General features: G+C 48.3%; 2 protein-coding genes across 2 annotated transcripts; one reads left to right on the plus strand and one right to left on the minus strand.

Moving 5' to 3' along the window:
• The first annotated feature begins 14841 nt into the window (after positions 1–14841).
• Positions 14842–18542, plus strand: LOC124696612 (probable serine/threonine-protein kinase At1g54610). Its single transcript, XM_047229317.1, has 8 exons — positions 14842–15373; positions 15478–15762; positions 15843–16160; positions 16240–16467; positions 17101–17201; positions 17297–17378; positions 17655–17948; positions 18381–18542. The coding sequence occupies exons 1-8, from the start codon at positions 14882–14884 to the stop codon at positions 18540–18542; spliced, it is 1962 nt and encodes a 653-aa protein (XP_047085273.1). The 5' UTR covers positions 14842–14881.
• Positions 18543–20074: 1532 nt separating this feature from the next.
• Positions 20075–21058, minus strand: LOC124699599 (glucuronoxylan 4-O-methyltransferase 3-like). Its single transcript, XM_047231875.1, has one exon. The coding sequence runs from the start codon at positions 21056–21058 to the stop codon at positions 20075–20077; it is 984 nt and encodes a 327-aa protein (XP_047087831.1).
• Positions 21059–21329: the final 271 nt, after the last annotated feature.

Below are 21329 nucleotides of genomic sequence, written 5' to 3' on the forward strand. Positions count from 1 at the left end.
ATCGTCCGAACCCCCTCCAGTATTAAGTTGCAAAGCAACAGACAATTGCATTAAGTATGGTGCGTAATGTAATCAACAACTACATCCTTAGACATAGCATCAATGTTTTATCCCTAGTGGCAACAGCACATCACAACCTTAGAACTTTCTGTCACTGTCCCAGGTGTCAATGAAGGCATGAACCCACTATCGAGCATAAATACTCCCTCTTGGAGTTAAGAGTAAAAACTTGGCCAGAGCCTCTACTAGTAACGGAGAGCATGCAAGATCATAAACAACACATGAACAATAGATTGATAATCACCATAATCATAGTACTCTCTATCCATCGGATCCCGACAAACACAACATATAGAATTACATATAGATGATCTTGATCATGTTAGGCAGCTCACAAGATCTAACAATGAAGCACAACAAGGAGAAGACGACCATCTAGCTACTTGCTATGGACCCATGGTCCAGGGGTGAACTACTCACTCATCACTCCGGAGGCGACCATGGCGGTGTAGAGTCCTCCGGGAGATGAATCCCCTCTCCCGGCAGGGTGCCGGAGGCGATCTCCAGAATCCCCCGAGATGGGATTCGCGGCGGCGGCGTCTCCGGAAGGTTTTCCGTATCGTGGCTCTCGGTACGGGGTTTTCGCGACGGAAGCTTTAAGTAGGCGGAGGGTCAACGCGAGGGGCCACACGAGGGGCCCAGGGGATAGGTCGGCGCGGCCAGGGCCTGGGCCGCGCCGGCCACCCCCCTGGCCTCCTCGTGGCCCCACTTCGTTAGGTCTTCGGTCTTCGGAAGCTTCGTGCAAAAATAGGACCCCGGGCGAAAGTTTCGTCCAATTCCGAGAATATTTCTTTACTAGGATTTCTGAAACCAAAAACAGCGTAAAACAGCAAGCTGGCTCTTCGGCATCTTGTTAATAGGTTAGTTCCAGAAAATGCATAAATATGACATATAATGTGCATAAAACATGTAGGTATCATCAATAAAGTAGCATGGAACATAAGAAATTATCGATACGTTGGAGACGTATCAGCATCCCCAAGCTTAGTTCTCGCTCGTCCCGAGCAGGTAAAACGATAACAAAGATAATTTCTGAAGTGACATGCCATCATAATCTTGATCATACTATTTGTAAACATATGTAATGAATGCAGCGATCAAAGCAAAGGTAATGACATGAGTAAACAAGTGAATCATATGACAAAGACTTTTCATGAATAGTACTTCAAGACAAGCATCAATAAGTCTTGCATAAGAGTTAACTCATAAAGCAATAAATCAAAGTAAAGGTGTTGAAGCAACACATAGGAAGATTAAGTTTCAGCGGTTGCTTTCAACTTGTAACATGTATATCTCATGGATAATTGTCAACATAAAGTAATATAACAAGTGCAATATGCAAATATGTAGGAATCAATGCACAGTTCACACAAGTGTTTGCTTCTTAAGGTGGAAGGAGATAGGTAAACCGACTCAACAATAAAAGTAAAAGAATGGTCCTTCAACGAGGAAAGCATCGATTGCTGTATTTGTGCTAGAGCTTTTATTTTGAAAACATGAAACAATTTTGTCAACGGTAGTAATAAAGCATATGAGTTATGAAAATTATATGTTACAAGTTGCAAGCCTCATGCATAGTATACTAATAGTGCCCGCACCTCGTCCTACTTAACTTGGACTACCGGATCTTCGCATGCCATGTTTCAACCAAGTGTCACAAAGGGGTACCTCCATGCCGCCTGTACAAAGGTCTAAGGAGAAAGCTCGCATTTCGGATTTCTCGCTTTTGATTATTCTCAACTTAGACATCCATACCGGGACAACATGGACAACAGATAATGGACTCCTCTTAAATGCATAAGCATGTAGCAAAGTTATTATTCTCATATGAGATTGAGGATATATGTCCAAAACTGAAACTTCCACCATGGTTCATGGCTTTAGTTAGCGGCCCAATGTTCTTCTCTAACAATTTTGCATGCTCCAACCACTAAAATGATAGACCTTCGAGACAAGACGGACATGCATAGCAACTCACATGATATTCAACAATAGTTGATGGCGTTCCCCGAAGCATGGTTATCGCACAACAAGCAACTTAATAAAATATAAAGTGCATAAGTACATATTCAATACTACGATAGTTTTTAAGGCTATTTTGTCCCATGAGCTATATATTGCAAAGGTGAATGATGGAATTTTAAAGGTAGCACTCAAGCAATTTACTTTGGAATGGCGGAGAAATACCATGTAGTAGGTAGTTATGGTGGACACAAATGGCATAGTAGTTGGCTCAAGGATTTTGGATGCATGAGAAGTATTCCCTCTCGATACAAGGTTTAGGCTAGCAAGGTTATTTGAAGCAAACTCAAGGATGAACAAGTGCAGCAAGACTCACATAAAAGACATATTGTAAACATTATAAGACTCTACACTGTCTTCCTTGTTGTTCAAAACTCAATACTAGATATTATCTAGACCTTAGAGAAACCAAATATGCAAATCAAATTTTAGCAAGCTCTATGTATTTCTTCATTAATGGGTGCAAAGCATATGATGCAAGAGCTTAATCATGAGCACAACAATTACCAAGTATCACATTATCCAAGACATTTTAGAATTACTACATGTAGCATTTTCCAATTCCAACCATATAACAATTTAACGAAGAAGAAACTTCGCCTTGAACATTATGAGTAAAACCTAAGGACACATGTGTCCATATGCAACAGCGGAGCGTGTCTCTCTCCCACAAAGTGAATGCTAGGATCCATCTTATTCAAACAAAAACAAAAACGAAAACAAACCGACGCTCCAAGCAAAGAATACAAGATGTGATTGAATAAAAATATAGTTTCAGGGGAGGAACCCGATGATGTTGTCGATGAAGAAGGGGATGCCTTGGGCATCCCCAAGCTTAGACGCTTGAGTCTTCTTAAAATATGCAGGGGTGAACCACGGGGGCATCCCCAAGCTTAGAGCTTTCACTCCTCTTGATCATAGTATATCATTCTCCTCTCTTGACCCTTGAAAACTTCCTTCACACCAAACTTCAAGCAAACTCATTAGAGGGTTAGTGCACAATTAATAATTCACTCATTCAGAGGTGACACAATCATTATTTTCACTTCTGGACATTGCATAATGCTACTGGACATTAATGGATCAAAGAAATAAATCCAACATAGCAAAAGAGGCAATGCGAAATAAAAGGCAGAATCTGTCAAAAACAGAACAGTCCGTAAAGACGAATTTAGTAATGGCACCAGACTTGCTCAAATGGAAAAACTCAAAACTAATGAAAGTTGCGTACATATCTGAGGATCACGCTCGTAAATTGGAAGATTTTTTTGAATTTTCTACAGAGGCCTGTGCCCAGATTCGTGACAGACAGCAATGCTGTTTCTGCGCAGCGATCCCAAATATAACATCAACTTTGACATAGAAACTTTACTTGGCACAAAAACATGATAAGGAGAAGTTGCTACAGTAGTAAACAACTTCCAAGACTCAACAAAACAAAAAAAATTGCTGTAGGTAAAAACATGGGTTGTCTCCCATAAGCGCTTTTCTTTAACGCCTTTCAGCTAGGCGCAGAAAGTGCAAATCAAGTAACATCAAGAGTAGAAGCATCAACATCATAACTTGTTCTAATAATAGAATCAAAAGGCAACTTCATTCTCTTTCTAGGGAAGTGTTCCATACCTTTCTTGAGAGGAAATTGATATTTAATATTACCTTCCCTCATATCAATAACAAGCACCAACAATTCAAGAAAAGGTCTTCCCAACACAATTGGACAAGATGCATTGCATTCGATATCCAAGACAACAAAATCAACGGGGACAAGGTTATTGTTAACCGTAATATGCACATTATCAATCCTCCCCAAAGGTTTCTTTTTAACATTATCGGCAAGATTAACATCCAAATAACAATTCTTCAATGGTGGCAAGTCAAGCATATCATAAATCTTTTTAGGCATAACAGAAATACTTGCACCAAGATCACATAAAGCATTACATTCAAAGTCATTGAATTTCATTTTAATGATGGGCTCCCAACCATCCTCTAACTTTCTAGGAATAGAAGTTTCAAGTTTTAGTTTCTCTTCTCTAGCTTTTATGAGAGCATTTGTAATATGTTTTGTAAAGGCTAAATTTATAGCACTAGCATTAGGACTTTTAGCAAGTTTTTGTAAGAACTTTATAACTTCAGAGATGTGGCAATCATCAAAATCTAAATCATTATGAGCTACAGCAATGGGATCATTGTTCCCAAGGTTGGAAAAAATTTCAGCAGTTTTATCACAAGCAGTTTCAGCAGTTTTAGCAATTTCAGGCAGTTTTGTTCGCTTTGCACTAGGAGTAGAAACATTGCCAACACCAATCATTTTACCATTGATAGTAGGAGATGCAGCAACATGTGAAGAATTAGCATTACTAGTGGTGGTAATAGTCCAAACTTTAGCTACATTATTCTCTTTAGCTAGTTTTTCATTTTCTTCTCTATCCCACCTAGCTCGCAACTCAGCCATTAATCTTATATTCTCATTAATTCTAACTTGGATGGCATTTGCTGTAGTAGTAATCTTATTATCAATATCATTATTAGGCATAACTTTCAATTTTAAAAGATTAACATCAGAGGCAAGCCTATCAACTCTAGAAGCAATAGTATCAATTTTATCAAGCTTTTCCTCAACGGATTTGTTAAAAGCAGTTTGTGTACTAATAAATTCTTTAAGCATGGCTTCAAGACCAGAGGGTACATTCCTATTATTATTGTAAGAATCCCCATAAGAATTACCATAACCATTACCATTAGCAGAAGGATATGGCCTATAGTTATTACCAGAGTTGTTCCTATAAGCATTGTTGTTGAAATTATTATTTTTAATGAAATTCACATCAACATTTTCTTCTTGAGCAACCAATGAAGCTAAAGGAACATTATTTGGATCTACATTAGATCTACCATTCACAAGCATAGACATAATCACATCAATCTTATCATTCAAGGAAGAGGTTTCTTCAACAGAATTTACCTTCTTACCTTGTGGAGCTCTTTCCGTGTGCCATTCGTGAGTAATTTATCATCATATTATCAAGAAGTTTTGTAGCCGCCCCCAATGTGATGGACATAAAGGTACCTCCAGCAGCTGAATCCAATAAATTCCGCGAAGAAAAATTTAGTCCTGCATAGAAGGTTTGGATGATCATCCAAGTAGTCAGTCCATGGGTTGGGCAATTCTTTACCAAAGTTTTCATTCTCTCCCAAGCTTGAGCAACATGTTCAGTATCTAATTGTTTAAAATTCATTATGCTACTTCTCAAAGATATAATTTTAGCGGGAGGATAATATCTACCAATAAAAGCATCCTTGCATTTAGTCCATGAATCAATACTATTCTTAGGCAAAGATAGCAACCAATCTTTAGCTCTTCCTCTTAATGAGAAAGGAAACACTTTCAATTTAATAATATCACCATCTACATCTTTATACTTTTGCATTTCACAAAGTTCAACAAAATTATTGAGATGGGCAGCAGCATCATCGAACTAGCACCAGAAAATTGTTCTCTCATAACAAGATTTAGTAAAGCAGGTTTAATTTCAAAGAATTCTGCTGTAGTAGCAGGTGGAGCAATAGGTGTGCATAGGAAATCATTATTATTTGCATTTGTGAAGTCACACAATTTAGTATTTTCAGGGTTGGCCATTTTAGCAACGGTAAATAAAACAAACTAGATAAAGTAAATGCAAGTAACTAATTTTTTTTTGTGTTTTCGATATAGAGAGCAAGACAATAAATAAAGTAGAGAGTGGATTTGGTGAGCACGGGGATACGTGTGCACCCTCTCTCTACCGTTGGATTTGTTCCAAGATTGTAACCTTATAAACGGCAATGAAACGGCGTCAAATCTGCTCATTCAATTCAGCTCTGCCTTCTACAGCTTGTCTGCTTATTCAAGACCATGTGCGTGTGTACAGGGTCAACATGCATCGAATTGGGTCAGAACGCGAGCACTAGCAACAGGCATCAACGCGAGCACAAGCGCGAGCTCTGCTGCGGCCACTCCGATAGGCTCCTCTGTGCAGCCACTCCGATGGGCTCCGCCGCCACTTCGAGATCTCCCCCGAGCCGCCGCATTTGCGCTATCCGTTCCGCTCCGGCGGCTCCCTCTATCCCCTACGACGCCCTCCTCTTCCTCCTCCGACCGACCCTCTGAAGTCCTTTTTCCCCCTCCGATGGCCTCTTCCAACTTCAGCATCTGGTAGCCTCCCACGAAGCAGAAACTCTGCTCTTTTTGTTTTCAGGTAGACACCAGCGCAAGCAAATTCAGCAATCTGTCAAATTAGAGAGAAAACATCACTGAATTGCACATCAGCCAGGGTGCGGCGGAAGGCGGTCGACGGGTCGAGGATGGATAGCACCGCGCGCGTGGAGGACGGATGGGCCGACGGCGATGCGCGGTGGTGGAGGGGGTGTACGGCCACGCCGACTGGTCGAGGATGGACAGCACCGCGCGGTGGTCGAGCTACTTCTGAACGACGCCGGAGCCGGCGACCTCGGGGGATGTTCGCTCCTGCTCCTCCACGCGGGCGTCCGCGGTCCGCCCCTGCCCCAGAATCCGGGCGCACTCGCCGAGCTCCTTCCGTGCGGCGCGGGCGGCAACGGCCTCGGGGCGCGCAGGGAGGTCAGCAGGAGCACTCGCTGCTTACGGCGGCGGTGTCCCGTATGAAATCTCCGTGGTGGCCTCCGCGGCGTGTTGTAGGCGATGGCCTCCCTGCAGCGTCCTCATCTCCGTGCTACGGCCAAACGCCTCGTCGTCGCGCTCGTCGGCGGCGACTTGGCGGAGCCTTCCCTGCACTGGCGAAGAACGCCCTCTCGTCGCGCTCGCCGGAGGCGCTGGCGAGAGATGCCTCATCAGCGCGCTCGTTGGAGGCGCTTGTGGAGCCCGCCCCGCGCGGCATCCTCCCCCGACGCGTGCCCGACGGCGGCGGCATCCTCCTCCGATGAGTTCACGAGGGTGGCCGCCTCCTCCCCCAACGAGTTCCCGAGGGCGGCCGCCTCCTCCCCCGACGGCGCCAGCCTCCTCCCCGACGCGTGCCCGGCGGCGGCGGCCTCGAACCTTCCGGCGCGGTGCTTTCCGTGGTGGCTTTGGAAGAGAATGAGCGAATTGTTCGGGTAGAAAAAAAAAGAGCGGTTGAGAGCGATGGGATAAGGCACATGGGAGAGATTAATGCGTGGCTCTAAATAGACAGGTGCCTTTTTCTGAAATCGTGAACCCCCGCACAAAGAAGCAGCATAAAAACCCACGACCAGTCAACACCCTGCTCCTGCAGTTGCCTTTTTTCTGAAATCGTGGTTCCGTGGGCGTCTCTGGAAGAGGAAAGGGACAAGAAGCACCGCTTTATTTTAGAATCTGAACCACGCGCGAGGCTCCAGTGTCTTCATTCGTTTTGGAGATTCGTTTTGGAGAGTGTTAACGGATTATTGGATGCCGTTAGACACGTGTCGAGTAGCCAGGGGGTGCTCACGTATCCCCCTGTTCACCGGGCTTCATTTGTGAGATTTAATTGGGCATTACGACAAAGTACATAGACCGCCATCCAACTGCATCTATGCCTAAAAAGTCCACCTTCAGGTTATCGTCCGAACCCCTCCAGCATTAAGTTGCAAAGCAACGGACAATTGCATTAAGTATGGTGCGTAATGTAATCAACAACTACATCCTTAGACATAGCATCAATGTTTTATCCCTAGTGGCAACAGCACATCACAACCTTAGAACTTTCTGTCACTGTCCCAGGTGTCAATGAAGGCATGAACCCACTATCGAGCATAAATACTCCCTCTTGGAGTTAAGAGTAAAAACTTGGCCAGAGCCTCTACTAGTAACGGAGAGCATGCAAGATCATAAACAACACATGAACAATAGATTGATAATCACCATAATCATAGTACTCTCTATCCATCGGATCCCGACAAACACAACATATAGAATTACATATAGATGATCTTGATCATGTTAGGCAGCTCACAAGATCTAACAATGAAGCACAACAAGGAGAAGACGACCATCTAGCTACCGCTATGGACCCATGGTCCAGGGGTGAACTACTCACTCATCACTCCGGAGGCGACCATGGCGGTGTAGAGTCCTCCGGGAGATGAATCCCCTCTCCGGCAGGGTGCCGGAGGCGATCTCCGAATCCCCCGAGATGGGATTCGCGGCGGCGGCGTCTCCGGAAGGTTTTCCGTATCGTGGCTCTCGGTACGGGGTTTTCGCGACGGAAGCTTTAAGTAGGCGGAGGGTCAACGCGAGGGGCCACACGAGGGGCCCGAGGGATAGGTCGGCGCGGCCGGGGCCTGGGCCGCGCCGGCCACCCCCTGGCCTCCTCGTGGCCCCACTTCGTTAGGTCTTCGGTCTTCCGGAAGCTTCGTGCAAAAATAGGACCCCGGGCGAAAGTTTCGTCCAATTCCGAGAATATTTCTTTACTAGGATTTCTGAAACCAAAAACAGCAGAAAACAAACAACTGGCTCTTCGGCATCTTGTTAATAGGTTAGTTCCAGAAAATGCATAAATATGACATATAATGTGCATAAAACATGTAGGTATCATCAATAAAGTAGCATGGAACATAAGAAATTATCGATACGTTGGAGACGTATCAGTCCTACACAAACGGAGGCGGGCCACCATTCTGGCAGCGGCGTCATCCCTGAAGGAAGAGGCCCAGGCCGAGCGAATGGTCTGGCGAAACCTGGCGTGAAGGGCCCAGGAGGGCTCGTAGCGAAAGAACCCCCCTTTAGGAATGGAGGAGGAGATTTTTGCCAAGAGAGGGACGTGGTCGGAGGTGTCTCTACTCGAGGAGGTGAGACTAGAGGCCGGGAAGGAGTCATGCCAGGCCTGATTGATGAAAACCCTGTCCAGACGAACGAGGGTGGGGGAGGCTCTACCATTCGACCAAGTGTATCGACGGTCCCGGAGGGGAAGCTCAAAAAGCGCAAGGTCGTTAATGGCGTCATTGAAGAGGTCAGCGTCAGAGGAGGAGAAGTTGGCGTTGTTCCGGTCGGACGGGTCACGGGTAAGGTTGAAATCACCTGCGATGAGCCAAGGGGTGTCGTCACCGGGATCATGAGCCCCTAGACTGTGGAGGAAGGCAATTTTTCCGGCACGATCACAGGGGGCGTAGACGTTGGAGACCCGGAAGCGAAAACCATTGTTAGAGAAGGCGAGGTCGACGGAGAGGGTGTGGCGAGAAGCGACCGAACCAATAACGGTAAAGAGCGTAGAGTCCCAGGCGGAGACGAGCCCTCCGGAGGCTCCAAAAGAGTCGACGTTGTCAAAGGATCGGAGCGAGGGGGGAGGAAGGAGCAAGCCTTATTATTTGGGATGGTACCGAGTTTGGTCTCCTGGAGACAGACGAAGTTAGGCTTAGAGGAAGAAAGCGAGGCGCGCACGATATCACACTTGTCTGCGTCACCCAAACCACGAATGTTCCAGGAACTCACGATAAAAACAACAGAACCACTCATTTGATAACACGTGAAGGCACCGTGGCAGAACAAAAAAACCTAGGCTGCTGTTGGCTACGATGGCTTAAGGCCAGAGGAAACGGAGGTAACAGAGGGAGAAAAAAAAGAAAAAAGGAAGGCACAGCTAGGCATCTAGACACATAGATCCTAGAACAGCAGCATTGACGAAAGCGGGCCGGACAAGGGGGCACCAGCTCAAGGCAGGCGACGGTGCTGGCGAGGACGATCGTCCCCCTTGCCCAGGGGGCGGCGCCAAAAGGCCGCGCGATCATGCAGAGGAGGAGGACACCGGGTCGGCGTCCACGACAGCGTCGGGGTCGACGCCGCACGCAGCCGCCAAGGCTCTGAGCCGGGGGAGGGGGATCGGGCCGGGGTCGGAGGCGCCACCGAAGCCAGCGTCCACGGCGGCCTCAAGGAAACGCGGCGAGCCGCCGTCCAGGTTGTACCGCGAAGCCTTGGCAGCCTTCGCCTTGGAGAGCATGGTGAGAAACTGGGGGGCCTCCTTGGCCGCGAGGCGGGAGCTGCGCCTAGCCTTGAAGGCAGAGTCCACCGCCCTTTTGCGGCGGACGCGTTGCTTACGCACGGCGTCCTCATGCTCCGCTTCACCTGCGCAGGGGAGCAGCACCGTCGAGTCCGAGGCCTCCCGAACTGGGGAAGCGAGAGGCACAGAGGGAGGGACAGCCTCCTCGCCCCCGTCCTCAGCATCACTGGGTGTCACCAGGGGAGTCGCCGGCACCCGGATGGTGTCGTACCACTGCAGTAAAAGGGGGGCAGGGGTTGGGCAGGAGCTCGGGGAAGAAATGGAAGGAAAAGGGGAGGGCGAGAGGGAGACCTGATCGCTGCTCATGCCGCACTCCGGGAACTGAGACGCGAGACGACGCGCAAGGATATGGTCCCAGAGCACCGTCGGCGGGCTTGATGGCGGAGTAGGCAGCGGGAACCCGCTGTCAGCGGGCAGGCCGTCGACGCCGTCCAACGCCTTGGCACGCTCAAGGTTGCCCTGGCGACGGGCAACAATCCTCCCCCAGAGGCTAAGCACAGAGGAGGACTGGGGAGGAGGCACGAAGGGAGGTGAAGGCGAGCCCGCCCCCACGACGGAGTTGTCGTCGATGTCGCTGAGGCGAGATTGGCGTGCCCCAACCGGCTCGCCGCCGACGTGGAAGTGCCCATGGAGCTGGCCCTCGCCGTCGCAGGGCCAAGAGCAGACGGTGCGCACGCGAACCTCGGAGGAGCACTCGTTGAAGGCGTCGTGGACCATCAGGATGGGCGGGACGTCGTCTGCGTGGGCAAGCTTGACTACCACCCGAACGGCGGAGAAATCGAGCCCGTCGAGGCATTGGGGGTCGATGCAGCAGACGCTGCCGATGCTGCTGAAGGCGGCGTGGATGCCATGGGCGTCCCAATGCTCCAGAGGGAAACCCGTGGCGGAGAGCTGGGCGAAACGAGGTAGCAGCCACGCCGCGCGGTTGGCGCCATCTTCGGGCCGCTCCAGAGAGATGGAGTGTCCCTCCAGCACGAGCGGCGACCGGGCGATAGCGCGCTCGCGGTCCGCCGGAGAGGCGAAAGCCACCATCAGCGCTCCAAAGTCGCTCGCCGCCAGCCCCACGGCAGGGTTGCCACCGAAATCTTCCAAAGCGCGACGCAGGAGGAAGCCGGGAGCGTCCGCTGCGGGCTCGATAACCGCAAAGGCGAAGCGGCGAGCGTGGTCCGTGTCAGCCGGGGGCGGCAGGTACACCTGCGCACAGCACGCACGCGGCATCGCCGGGGCCGACGAAGATGGGGGAAGGGCGTGCGCGCCCACCACCGGGGCAAAGGTGGGCGGACCACGATGGATAGAGCTGCGCCCGGAGCCTGTCGAGGAAGCGGGAGGCGCAGCGGAGGAACGCGTCAGCGCCGCCACCTCCGACGACGAGGGCGAGGGAGGCAGGCCCCGCGGAAAAGGGGTGGGAGCCCTGGTGAGGAAGCCACGGCGAAGCCCGGCGGCGGCGGGGCTCCGAGGCGAGGGCGGGGAGGTCGAGCGGGTTCGTCCGACGCGCAACCTGTCATGGGAGGCGCCAGGTCCATCAGCAAGGGGGGAGGAAAGGAGGGCAGAGGAAGGGGAGGAGAAAGTAAGGGGTGGGAGCTCACATCCTCTAGCCTTGTGGCCGTAGCGTCCACAAGCAGCGCACCGGAGAGGGCCCCTGCAGTCGCCGACGCCGTGCTCCGGGGAGAGGCAGCGGAAGCAGAGCCGGTGGTTGGGGTCTGGGGAGAAGACAAGACGCCTTGCAGGGGAGCGCTGCTGATGGGGAGGCGGCGAGGTGAGCAGGGCCTCCAAATAGGAGCGGGGGGAGGCCGGTTGAGCCGAGATCCCGGAGAAAAGAGGGCAGGGGCTGGCGACGGACCGGTCCGCCGGCCGCGCAGCAGGCAGAGGGGAGGCGTGCTCATCCTCAACTGAAAACGAGGCGGGGCGGGGATACGGAGGCGCCGCGGCAGGCCACGCCGGGGGCCAAGACAGGACGTCGCAGGGGGTCAGCGCTGTGGTTGTCGCGTGGCCGGCCGCCGGATTCGCGGAAGAGAGAGGGCTAGGGTTGGAGGCGCAGAGGTAGGGGATGGGGGAATTTGTCGCGTGCGTGAGAGGAGGAAGGGAAAAAGGCTGTCCGTCGGGTGGAAAAGGGGGGCAAGCCCTTTCCACAAACGGTGGGCCGCAGACACGAGGAGAAGTTGGGCCGGGGAGGCCCACGGGTGGAGCGGTCCACGTTGACCCGCTGCAAGTCTGTGCCACGCGCGCCAGGCGGTCGAGCGCGTCTCCCGCCACAGGCGAGGCAGAGAACAGCACCAGGTCGGTGCAAGGCGGCCACGCCGGCAAGCGTGCCACCGCCGCGTCCGCGTCCGCCGCCGTGCGGTGGAAACAGTAAGAGGAGCGCCCCAGGTTGAAGGTTTTGTGGGCAATGAGGAGGTCGCGGATGGCCGGAGCCGCCGCGAAGGAGGAGAACTTGGCGCGGCCATGTCGACGGACAAAGAAGGAGTCGGGGTGGGCAGTGAAACGAAAGTTTAGAGCGTTGGCGACGCAGAACTTGTTGATGCGAGGCGAGAGCGTCGTCGGCGTAACCCAAAACTGAGTAAGCTCGCACGTACCGGCGATCGCACTTGCAACCATGGAGTGGAACATGGCAAGGATCGAGTCGAGGAAGACCGTACCTGGTGAATGGCACGGCCCGCCGGCCACTTTGGCAGCGCGGGAGCGGGCGCGAGCAGGGGGAGCGCCGCCGGCAGCGTTGGACGCGGAGGCGTCACCGTCGCTAGGAGGAACGGGGTCGACACGAGGATCTCCGTCCACCGAAACCGTGATCGCCGCAAGGGCGACAGAGGCTTCCGGCGACCGCGCCGGCAGAGACAGGGGCAGCTGAAGGTGGGAGGTGGGTTGAAGGAGGGTGGTGGGCAGGGAACCTAGCACTAGGCCGCCGGCGGCGGCAGTGGGCTGGACGGGCGGCCGCGGCGTACGGTCGCCCGCACGGCCGCGGGAGCTCTCTCTCGGGCTCTCACTCATCCGCTCTGCATCTCAAGCTCCCGATGAAAAACTTCAAAACACACAGAAAAGCGAGAGCCACTCGTGACGCGGCAGGAAGCTCTCAACGCCCTCCTAAAATTGGACGAACCAAGAAATCGCGCGCTCTCTTCTCATGCCGTCGGCGACCATCACCCACCTCCACCTCCGCGTCCGCTTGCAACAACCTTTGCTCAAAGCAGCAACGCCCATTATCACTTATCAGCATGCGCTCGACGGCGGTTCAGGCACTGGCCACTCACAATCAGAGGCCCATAGGGCGCTCTTCTTTCTTCCACGCGAAACGCCTGTGCACTGGGATCCTGGTCTTGACCGGCCTGGGTGCCTGCTTGGAGCGCACGGGGAGACTGGCCACAAGGTGTTCGAGGAAATGCCGGACTAGGATGTCATGTGCTTGCACTTGTTGGGAAGTTTATATGGAATAGAGAACTCCGAATGGCCAGTTCACATGATCAGCTCAACCCAAGGTAATGTGAAAACTGTCAGTCCGTCGGACTCCGCTTATGGACGAATCCTGACCTGCACTGCAAAGGTGCAGTTACTTCTGTAAACTTCTGTAATTGCTTCTTCCCAGGATTTATTTTATGATTTATATATCCACCCACTTCTATCCAAAATAGGAAAGGGGGAAATTAGACGGAAGAAACTTAGACACATGCCAACTTTAGCTCTCTACAAATCCTCCCCACCTACTATCTTTAATCTGCTTCACTGTAACAACCATGTTTTAGGCGCTTTTTTTTTCTTCTTTTGAATTTTCTCTACCTTATTGTTTGTTCAATTGGCTGGAAAGGAATCTGCACAGAAATATACCATAAAGGCACAATCTCGTTTTTACGAATCCATTCTGCATAGTTATTCCCACCTTCCTCTCCTCCATTTCAGGATGAGAATGGAGTGAGGGGAAGGTGGGGGGCGTTGTTCATTTCGTTTTGGCATCATATTTTCTTGAAAGGAAAAGAAGAGCGGTAGGTATCCTTCGCAATTCTTCATGTGCTTGCCCCATTATGCTGAAGTATTATGACTAGCTGATAACTAGATTGTATATGGTTCTGTCTTTTGCTGTGAAGAGCTTAAATTATTTGATTGTGTATGAGGAGATTGCAGTTTCCATGGATTATTGGCATCCGTTGCTCTTGTTCTTGACTTCTTAACTTGTGATTAATTTTATTTGACTTTCCTTGCAGAGATATTTTCAAATTCTTTGACATTGTCCTTAATGTTTGCTCTTAATTTGAATAAAAAACATTTTATCAGAGAATGATCATTTCATAATACCTCAGAAGATGGGATTTTGATCATACTTTTTTATTGTTGTATCAGATGATTGCAGTTTTCTTTTCTACTTCTGATTTTAGTTTCCAAATTTGTTTGACTTCTGCTGCAGAGACTTTGTATTGTTCTCACATTGGTCTTCATGTGGTAAAACTGTTGTGTTCTATGTGTTAGCTTCAAAATCTGGAATTTCTATCACATTTGGATGCTCATGGTAGAATTAATTTCTAAATTTTGAGTAACTTCTTTGGATCATAGATTGCAGAGAGTTAGAAATTACTTTCATGATCATGGTCAAAGTTACTCCTTTTTATTATCGACATAAGATTATTAATTGATTTTCTTGTAGTTTTGCTTTTCTAATGTAGTACAATTAGCACTCAAATTGAAGATTTTTTTTTGACATATCTTTCCTTCATAGTACAGTCTGGAATCTGGATTCCCGTTCCTTCAAATTAATACATCGTCAAGGCTATTGTGAGAGTGAGAAGTCCAGGCATTGCTTTTTTTGCTGAATGAAGATACACATTCGATGCCTTCGATCAAGTGGAAGGGCACTAAATGTGTTTGTAGGCCAACTTTGTTCTAAATGCACAAGACAAGATGATACTTCTACTATGCAAAGCCAGACCACTGCTACCACATGTATACATGGGTTGTTCACAGCGTCCGGTAAAGATGAATCCACAGCTGTAGCCGAAGTTGCTGCTGCTGATGGAAATACAGAAGTGTCCAATGTCCAGTTGAAAGAGAAGTCAGTTATCGGTTTTGATCCTCCTAGGAAGCCGAGTAAAAGACATAGACTCAAAATCTGGATCAGCACTCGGCACAGCGGCGTGATTGGACGATATGGTAATAAAACGGAATCAGGTATCTTCAGTGGGGCGAAGCGGTTCTCATCTGAACATTCGAATGCTGGATGGCCCGATTGGCTTGTGAATGTGGCACCTGAAGCAGTGCAAGGCTGGGCCCCCCGGCGAGTAGATTCATTTGAGAAAATAAGCAAGGTACGTTATCAGTTTCATGATCAGGAAAAATGATAGTTTTCTTGCTATTGACTTTTTAATTGCTCTTTTAATTGGGAAATTGCTTTATTTCTTTTGAGCTGCAGATTGGACAAGGAACTTATAGCAGTGTTTACAAAGCTCGGGATATTAAAACAGGCAAGGTTGTTGCGCTTAAGAAGGTGCGATTTGTCAATTCGGATCCTGAAAGTGTGCGCTTTATGGCCCGAGAAATATGTATTCTTCGGAAACTCAATCATCCTAATGTTATAAAACTGGAAGGGATAGTAACATCTCCTGTTTCAGAATGCCTGTATCTTGTCTTTGAATACATGGAACATGACCTTGTTGGCCTTGCTGCAACTCTAGACCTCAAGTTCACCGAGTCACAGGTGATTATGATATTATTCTTCAATTATTAACTTGATTGGAATACATGACATGAAGTTAAATTGTTTCTCATGGGTCGCAGGTCAAGTGCTTGTTGCAACAGATACTTAGTGGCCTTGATCATTGCCACAGCATTGGAGTTCTTCATCGTGACATGAAGGGCGCCAACCTCTTGATTGATAGCAATGGTTTTTTGAAGATTGCTGACTTTGGTCTAGCAACACTTTATGATCCTGGGAGTCAGCAACCAATGACAAGCCGTGTTGCAACATTGTGGTACAGACCACCAGAACTTCTGCTTGGCGCTACCAGGTACAGTGCTGCTGTGGACATGTGGAGCACAGGGTGTATTTTTGCGGAGTTGCTGACTGGCAAGCCAATCATGCCAGGCAGAACAGAGGTACAAGAAACTGTTATATTTTTAGAATCAAGAAAAGAGTATACTTTTGTTTCCTGGTTGACCACCAATTCCATGGTAGGTGGAACAAATTCACAGGATTTTTAAGCTCTGCGGATCACCTTCTGATGAGTACTGGCAGAAACTGGAAGTGCCCCCAACAGGGATGTTCAAGCCCCACCGCCAGTATAAACGGTGCATTGCTGAGAATTTCAAAGATTTGCCTCCAGAAGCTCTAGTTCTTTTAGACAACTTGCTTGCATTCGAGCCAGAAGCTCGTGGAACAGCTGCTTCTACTCTTCAGAGTGACGTAAGTTTAGTCAACCTCCATTGGTTAATGATCATCGCCTTTAAACTTTTAAACTCTTGACTTATAAAATTTATGAAAGTATCATATGATGGCACTAATTAAAAGATATTAATGTCAAGGAAGGGCAGATACAAAGGTTCAAAAGGATAGTAGTATTGGGGTGGTTAGCACTAACCTGAAAAACTGATTAGAACTAGTTCCATAAAAAAAATTGGTTACCATGGTGTAAGATGTTTGAACATCTTTTGATGAGCCTGAATGTTTTTCTTTTTGCACAAACAAATTTCATCCACGTGAGTAACAAAAAGAATTTAATTCAATTAATCTACAATATGTGGCTAGTTACTGGTTGAATTTTTGTGGCCTGATACCGTTGAGTTTTTTAAGCCTTTGTACTAGATCCAAACTTGATTAGTTCCCAGCTTGTTACATGCATAATCTGTCAGATTGGCTCAGTAGTACTTTTCGAAATGTAGTATCATGACAATACTCATCTAGCATGGAGAGATCATCAAGTTATTCTTTCTATGATCAGTTGGTATATATTGATTTGATGAGATGGTTTGTTTTGCAAGTTGTGCTTCTTAGAAGATATTTTCAAAGCGGCACTTAATCAATTTATCAAATCTTCAGTTTTTCAGAACGGAGCCACTTGCTTGCAGCCCTTCATGCTTACCAAAGTGTCCACCGAGCAAAGAATACGATGCTAGACTCCGGCAAGAGGAAGCTAAGAGGTATGTCTTTCATATTAGTTACTTCTGTTCATAGGGAGGATACAGTCGAGATGGTTTGTTAGTTGACTCAAAAATTCTTCTTGCTCTTCCAATAGGCAAAGGAAGGCAGAATCTGTTAGACCAGGAATCGGAAGTCCTACAGAAAACCACACTGCATATGGTCCCATTAAATCAAAGGTGCGTACAATAGCTCCAGAATCATTTGTTACTTTTCTTGATATGCTTCCGTTCTGTTAATAGTTTTTTCTCGGTGGTCATTACGATCAGACAAAACGTTATCTCATGTACCAATCTTTAATCATGCATATGGTCCTGGGAAGCATATCTTTTTCACATACCTTGTATGAAATGAAGCACTCCTATACCTTTTTTCCCGAAGAGATGGCCTTATTCCAGTCTTTTTAATATCAGCACTACATTAGTTAAGTCTATGTTGCTATTGTCATCATACAGAGACTTGTTACCAACACAAAGTTCAATAATACAAATCTCAATCCAAAGGATGATCCACCGGCATTGGTTAATGAGGCGCAACCTCTAGAATTTGATTCCACGTGGAACAAGGGGGGCAACAGTTATACTACCCATCATGAAGTACCTGAACGCAAATACAGATCTGCGCGGGTGGCGAATTCTATTGTTTCAAGGACAAGTGAGTCGGACTTGCTTCAACCTGAATCGACTGATGTAAGGAATGGTATGCCTGCTGCTCGCAACAAAGACATGGGAGCAAAAGGCCCGATGACGGTAAGTATGGTATTGCTTAAAAAATGTCATTTATTACTATAACCGTTGCTGTAGTCAACCAAAGCATAAGTATGGAAAGCAGAAAATCACATAATCTGTCAGTTAAGCTTTCAGGATATTTTTAATGCAAATCCAGTGATACTGCTGGATTATTGGTGTGTTTGATGATGCAAAAGTACACAATCAAAAAAATAGATTATTTTTTTCTACAATAACAAAGTTATTTGCGAATGCTTGAGTGAATATGAAATATACATAATACATGTTATAATTTCTGCTGAAAGTTCAGATGTTTCTATAGCCCATCGTCAGGACATCAGTTCTCCCTCACTGCACACATATTGGTTTCTTTTATATGTACCTTCCAGTTTATTCCATTGAAACATTCTGAGCTCAGTTTAATATTATATGTTTTTGTTTTTGTCCGATCAGAATCACAAGGGTATGAGCAAAAGAATCCACTACTCTGGTTCAATAATTACAAAAGATGGAAACATGGAGGATATACTCAGGGAACATGAACGTAATATTCAAGAAGCAGTGCGCAAATCACGCGGTCCGACAAGAACGGAGAGTTGTAAAAGAGATGAGTGAGGTCGAACTGTCAAGGTACCAAGACACCCTACGTTCCCAAGTTCGAAGTCCTGAAATGGCAGTACTTCATTCTTCCACAAAGCATATTTGGAAGAGCTGCTGCTCTTCAAACGTGTTAAATTAGTTGAGAAGAACTACTGCTAATATGGAAAAATGATGCTTGGGACATATGGTGGCCATTTTTCTACAGCTCAAGGTCAATACAAGAATTTGGGCAATGACATTATTTCTGAGCAACACGATGTCTGGTCAGCCAAATGAGCATGTGTTGCCTTCTGTAAAGTTTTTATGGTGGGAGTGGGACATGGTAAAACTTAGGGGTTGGAGGTTTGAGAATACAAGCCAAGGTTTATAATTTTGGCAGTTTGTGGTCCTCGTATTTTGTCTTCGCAAATATATCTAAAGTACAAGAGTTCGAGGGAAGGGTGTACGCTACGGTTACCAAATAATGCTGAAGTAGTTTTTTTGTACACAGAAAACAGAATCATAAACAAACATGAAGGAGATAACCTGGGAGCTTCTGGTGATAAAGCAATGTATTCAAGTATCCAACCATGATGACCGGTGAATGCATCATGCAAACATGACAATTGAACAAACTCAATATCCTTGCTTCTGCCTTAAAATATACATTTTTTTCTAATGTTAACATGAAAATACAGAACTGGTAACCACATGTTTTTCCCTTGATGCTGCTGGGAACAGGAACCAAAGCTAAACTTGGTATTGCAGTTTATTCTCATAACTTTCCCGATAAAAATAGGAGAAATGCAATGACCAGATCATATGAGAACACATATCTGAGTGAAAACAAAATAATGTTCTTTTATGAAATGAAAGCTGTTTGTAATCTTGTTGATCTGATCCTGCTAAGGTTGGTTCATGTGTCGACTCTCTTTCATCAAGTTGGTGTAGGAGTTGTTGAGGTAGGTGCTTAGGAAGGAGTTGGTGACTCACTGCTTGTTGCTGTAGCAAGTTGCTGCTAGTTCTGGTTCATGATCAAAAGTGCTTTCTTGGTGAGAAACTTCGTTTTGAAGCATTGGAGAGCAAAATTGGTAACCCAAAATTATAGGTGGAGGAACGTTTGACAGTAGAATTAATTACCCTATATTTATACAAGCCTAATCTTGAATTGTGTTTGACACAATTGTGTTTTCTACCAAAATATTTAACAACCAAATTTCAGTGTCATTCTGTCCAATTTGGTACAAGAAATTGCTAGACCCGTTGCCCTGCCACTTTTTAAGATGAGGAATATGAAGTAGTAAAATTCATGAAACAGTCCAAACAAATGTAACAGGGGTGTTCATCCTGTGGTCCAAAAACTAGCCCAAAAAACTCCAGATCCCATCTTCCCACAACTGTAAATTTCATCTAAATAAATCAAAATATTTATGTTTGTCCCAGAACACAAACTGAAACCAAGAACCTTGGAAATGAAATGTTGCAGACATTTTCAGTTCTATAAATCCTACAACCATACCGGTATACATTTTTGTATATGTATGTGTTTGTTTATGTCTTAGTATTCCTCAGGGGCAAAATGGCATCCCTTCGTTTTCCCTGTGGCTCGGGATGGCGAAGTGCCTGAGCCTGCCAACCTCCTCCTTGATGTACCCTTCGCACAAGAACGCCCTGGAGAAGCTGTCCTCCACCGTCCTGTCCACGCCGTGCACCAGCACGTCCGTCTCGCCGCTGCCCGGTCGCCGCGCCCGCGCCGCCATACCGGCCATGTATATCGCGCCGCCCACCCTGCCCGGCGCCTCCGGCACCCAGCCCGCCGGCGCGTCCACGATGATCACGTCCCACTCCGTCTCGTAGAACGCCGCGGGCAGCCCACGCATGGCGAGCTTGCACGGCGAGCGCTCGAAGTGGTCCGCCGAGAGCGCGCGGTCCTTGGGCGGGGAGGCGGTGCAGTCCGGGGAGCCGCGGAGGCCGAGGAGCTCGTCGGCGTCGGCGAGAGTGGTCTGGTACGCGACCTGGTGCGACTCAAGGCCGAGGCCCGGGTGGCGCGCCGCGGCCTCGGCGATCGAGGCGGCGTCCTCCTCCAGGAAGGCGGTGCGGCCGCCGTGGTTGAGCGCCGCCCAGAGCGCGCTCTCGGGGCCGAGGCCGCCGAACACCAGGACGTTGCACGGCGTACGCTTCGCAAGCACGCGCGCGGTCGCCGCGAGCTCGTCCCCCGTCTGCCGCAGCGTAGCGTTGGCCGTCGCGTAGTGGACCAGCGCCTCGGCGACGGCGCCCGGCAGCTTCGCGCACCCGCCCTGATGCTGCTGCAGCTGCTGTTGCTGCGCGTTGTGCCGGACGGACACGGGCGGGGAGACGGAGGCGGCGCCTGCTGGCGATCTGGCGTGCGAGGCGGAGAGGGTGCGGAGTGTGAGGATGAGGAGGAATGCCGCGGCGGAGGCGGCGGCGACGAGGATGATGCGGCGGAGCGTGAGGTGCTGCCTGAGCTTGGCCTTGGCGGAGACGAGGTGGTTCTTGAGCTTGGCCTTGCGCGCGAGCGTGGGGCTCGTCATTCTGTACGCTGTGTCTGACACTTGTTTTGCTTGTGTTTTGGCGCTGAAATATTTTTGCGGTGGTTTGGTATGGCGTGGTGAGCTGAGGTGAGGTGAAGTATCGAGATGCTTCAAGGAGCAGCAAGGCAGGCATGTCTGAAGATGGTTGACAAGGACAAGAGGCCTAAAAGTTTGGTGGGCGTTTGTTAGATCCCACTGGCCTCTGTTGGTGTTTAATCCAAGTAAATTTGATTTGTAGATGAACTGTTCCTGAAGTCCAGGAACACAGAGG

The sequence above is a fragment of the Lolium rigidum genome, chromosome 3 (genome assembly GCF_022539505.1).
Source record: "Lolium rigidum isolate FL_2022 chromosome 3, APGP_CSIRO_Lrig_0.1, whole genome shotgun sequence".
In the NCBI taxonomy this organism is placed as follows: domain Eukaryota; kingdom Viridiplantae; phylum Streptophyta; class Magnoliopsida; order Poales; family Poaceae; genus Lolium; species Lolium rigidum.

Coding starts and splice junctions, on each gene's coding strand:
- LOC124699599 (XM_047231875.1), bottom strand. CDS start 21,058: ATGACGAGCCCCACGCTCGCGCGCAAGGCCAAGCTCAAGAACCACCTC.
- LOC124696612 (XM_047229317.1), top strand. CDS start 14,882: ATGAAGATACACATTCGATGCCTTCGATCAAGTGGAAGGGCACTAAAT. Junction 16,161..16,239: donor TCATGCCAGGCAGAACAGAG/GTACAAGAAACT, acceptor ATTCCATGGTAG/GTGGAACAAATTCACAGGAT. Junction 17,379..17,654: donor ATGGTCCCATTAAATCAAAG/GTGCGTACAATA, acceptor GTCATCATACAG/AGACTTGTTACCAACACAAA.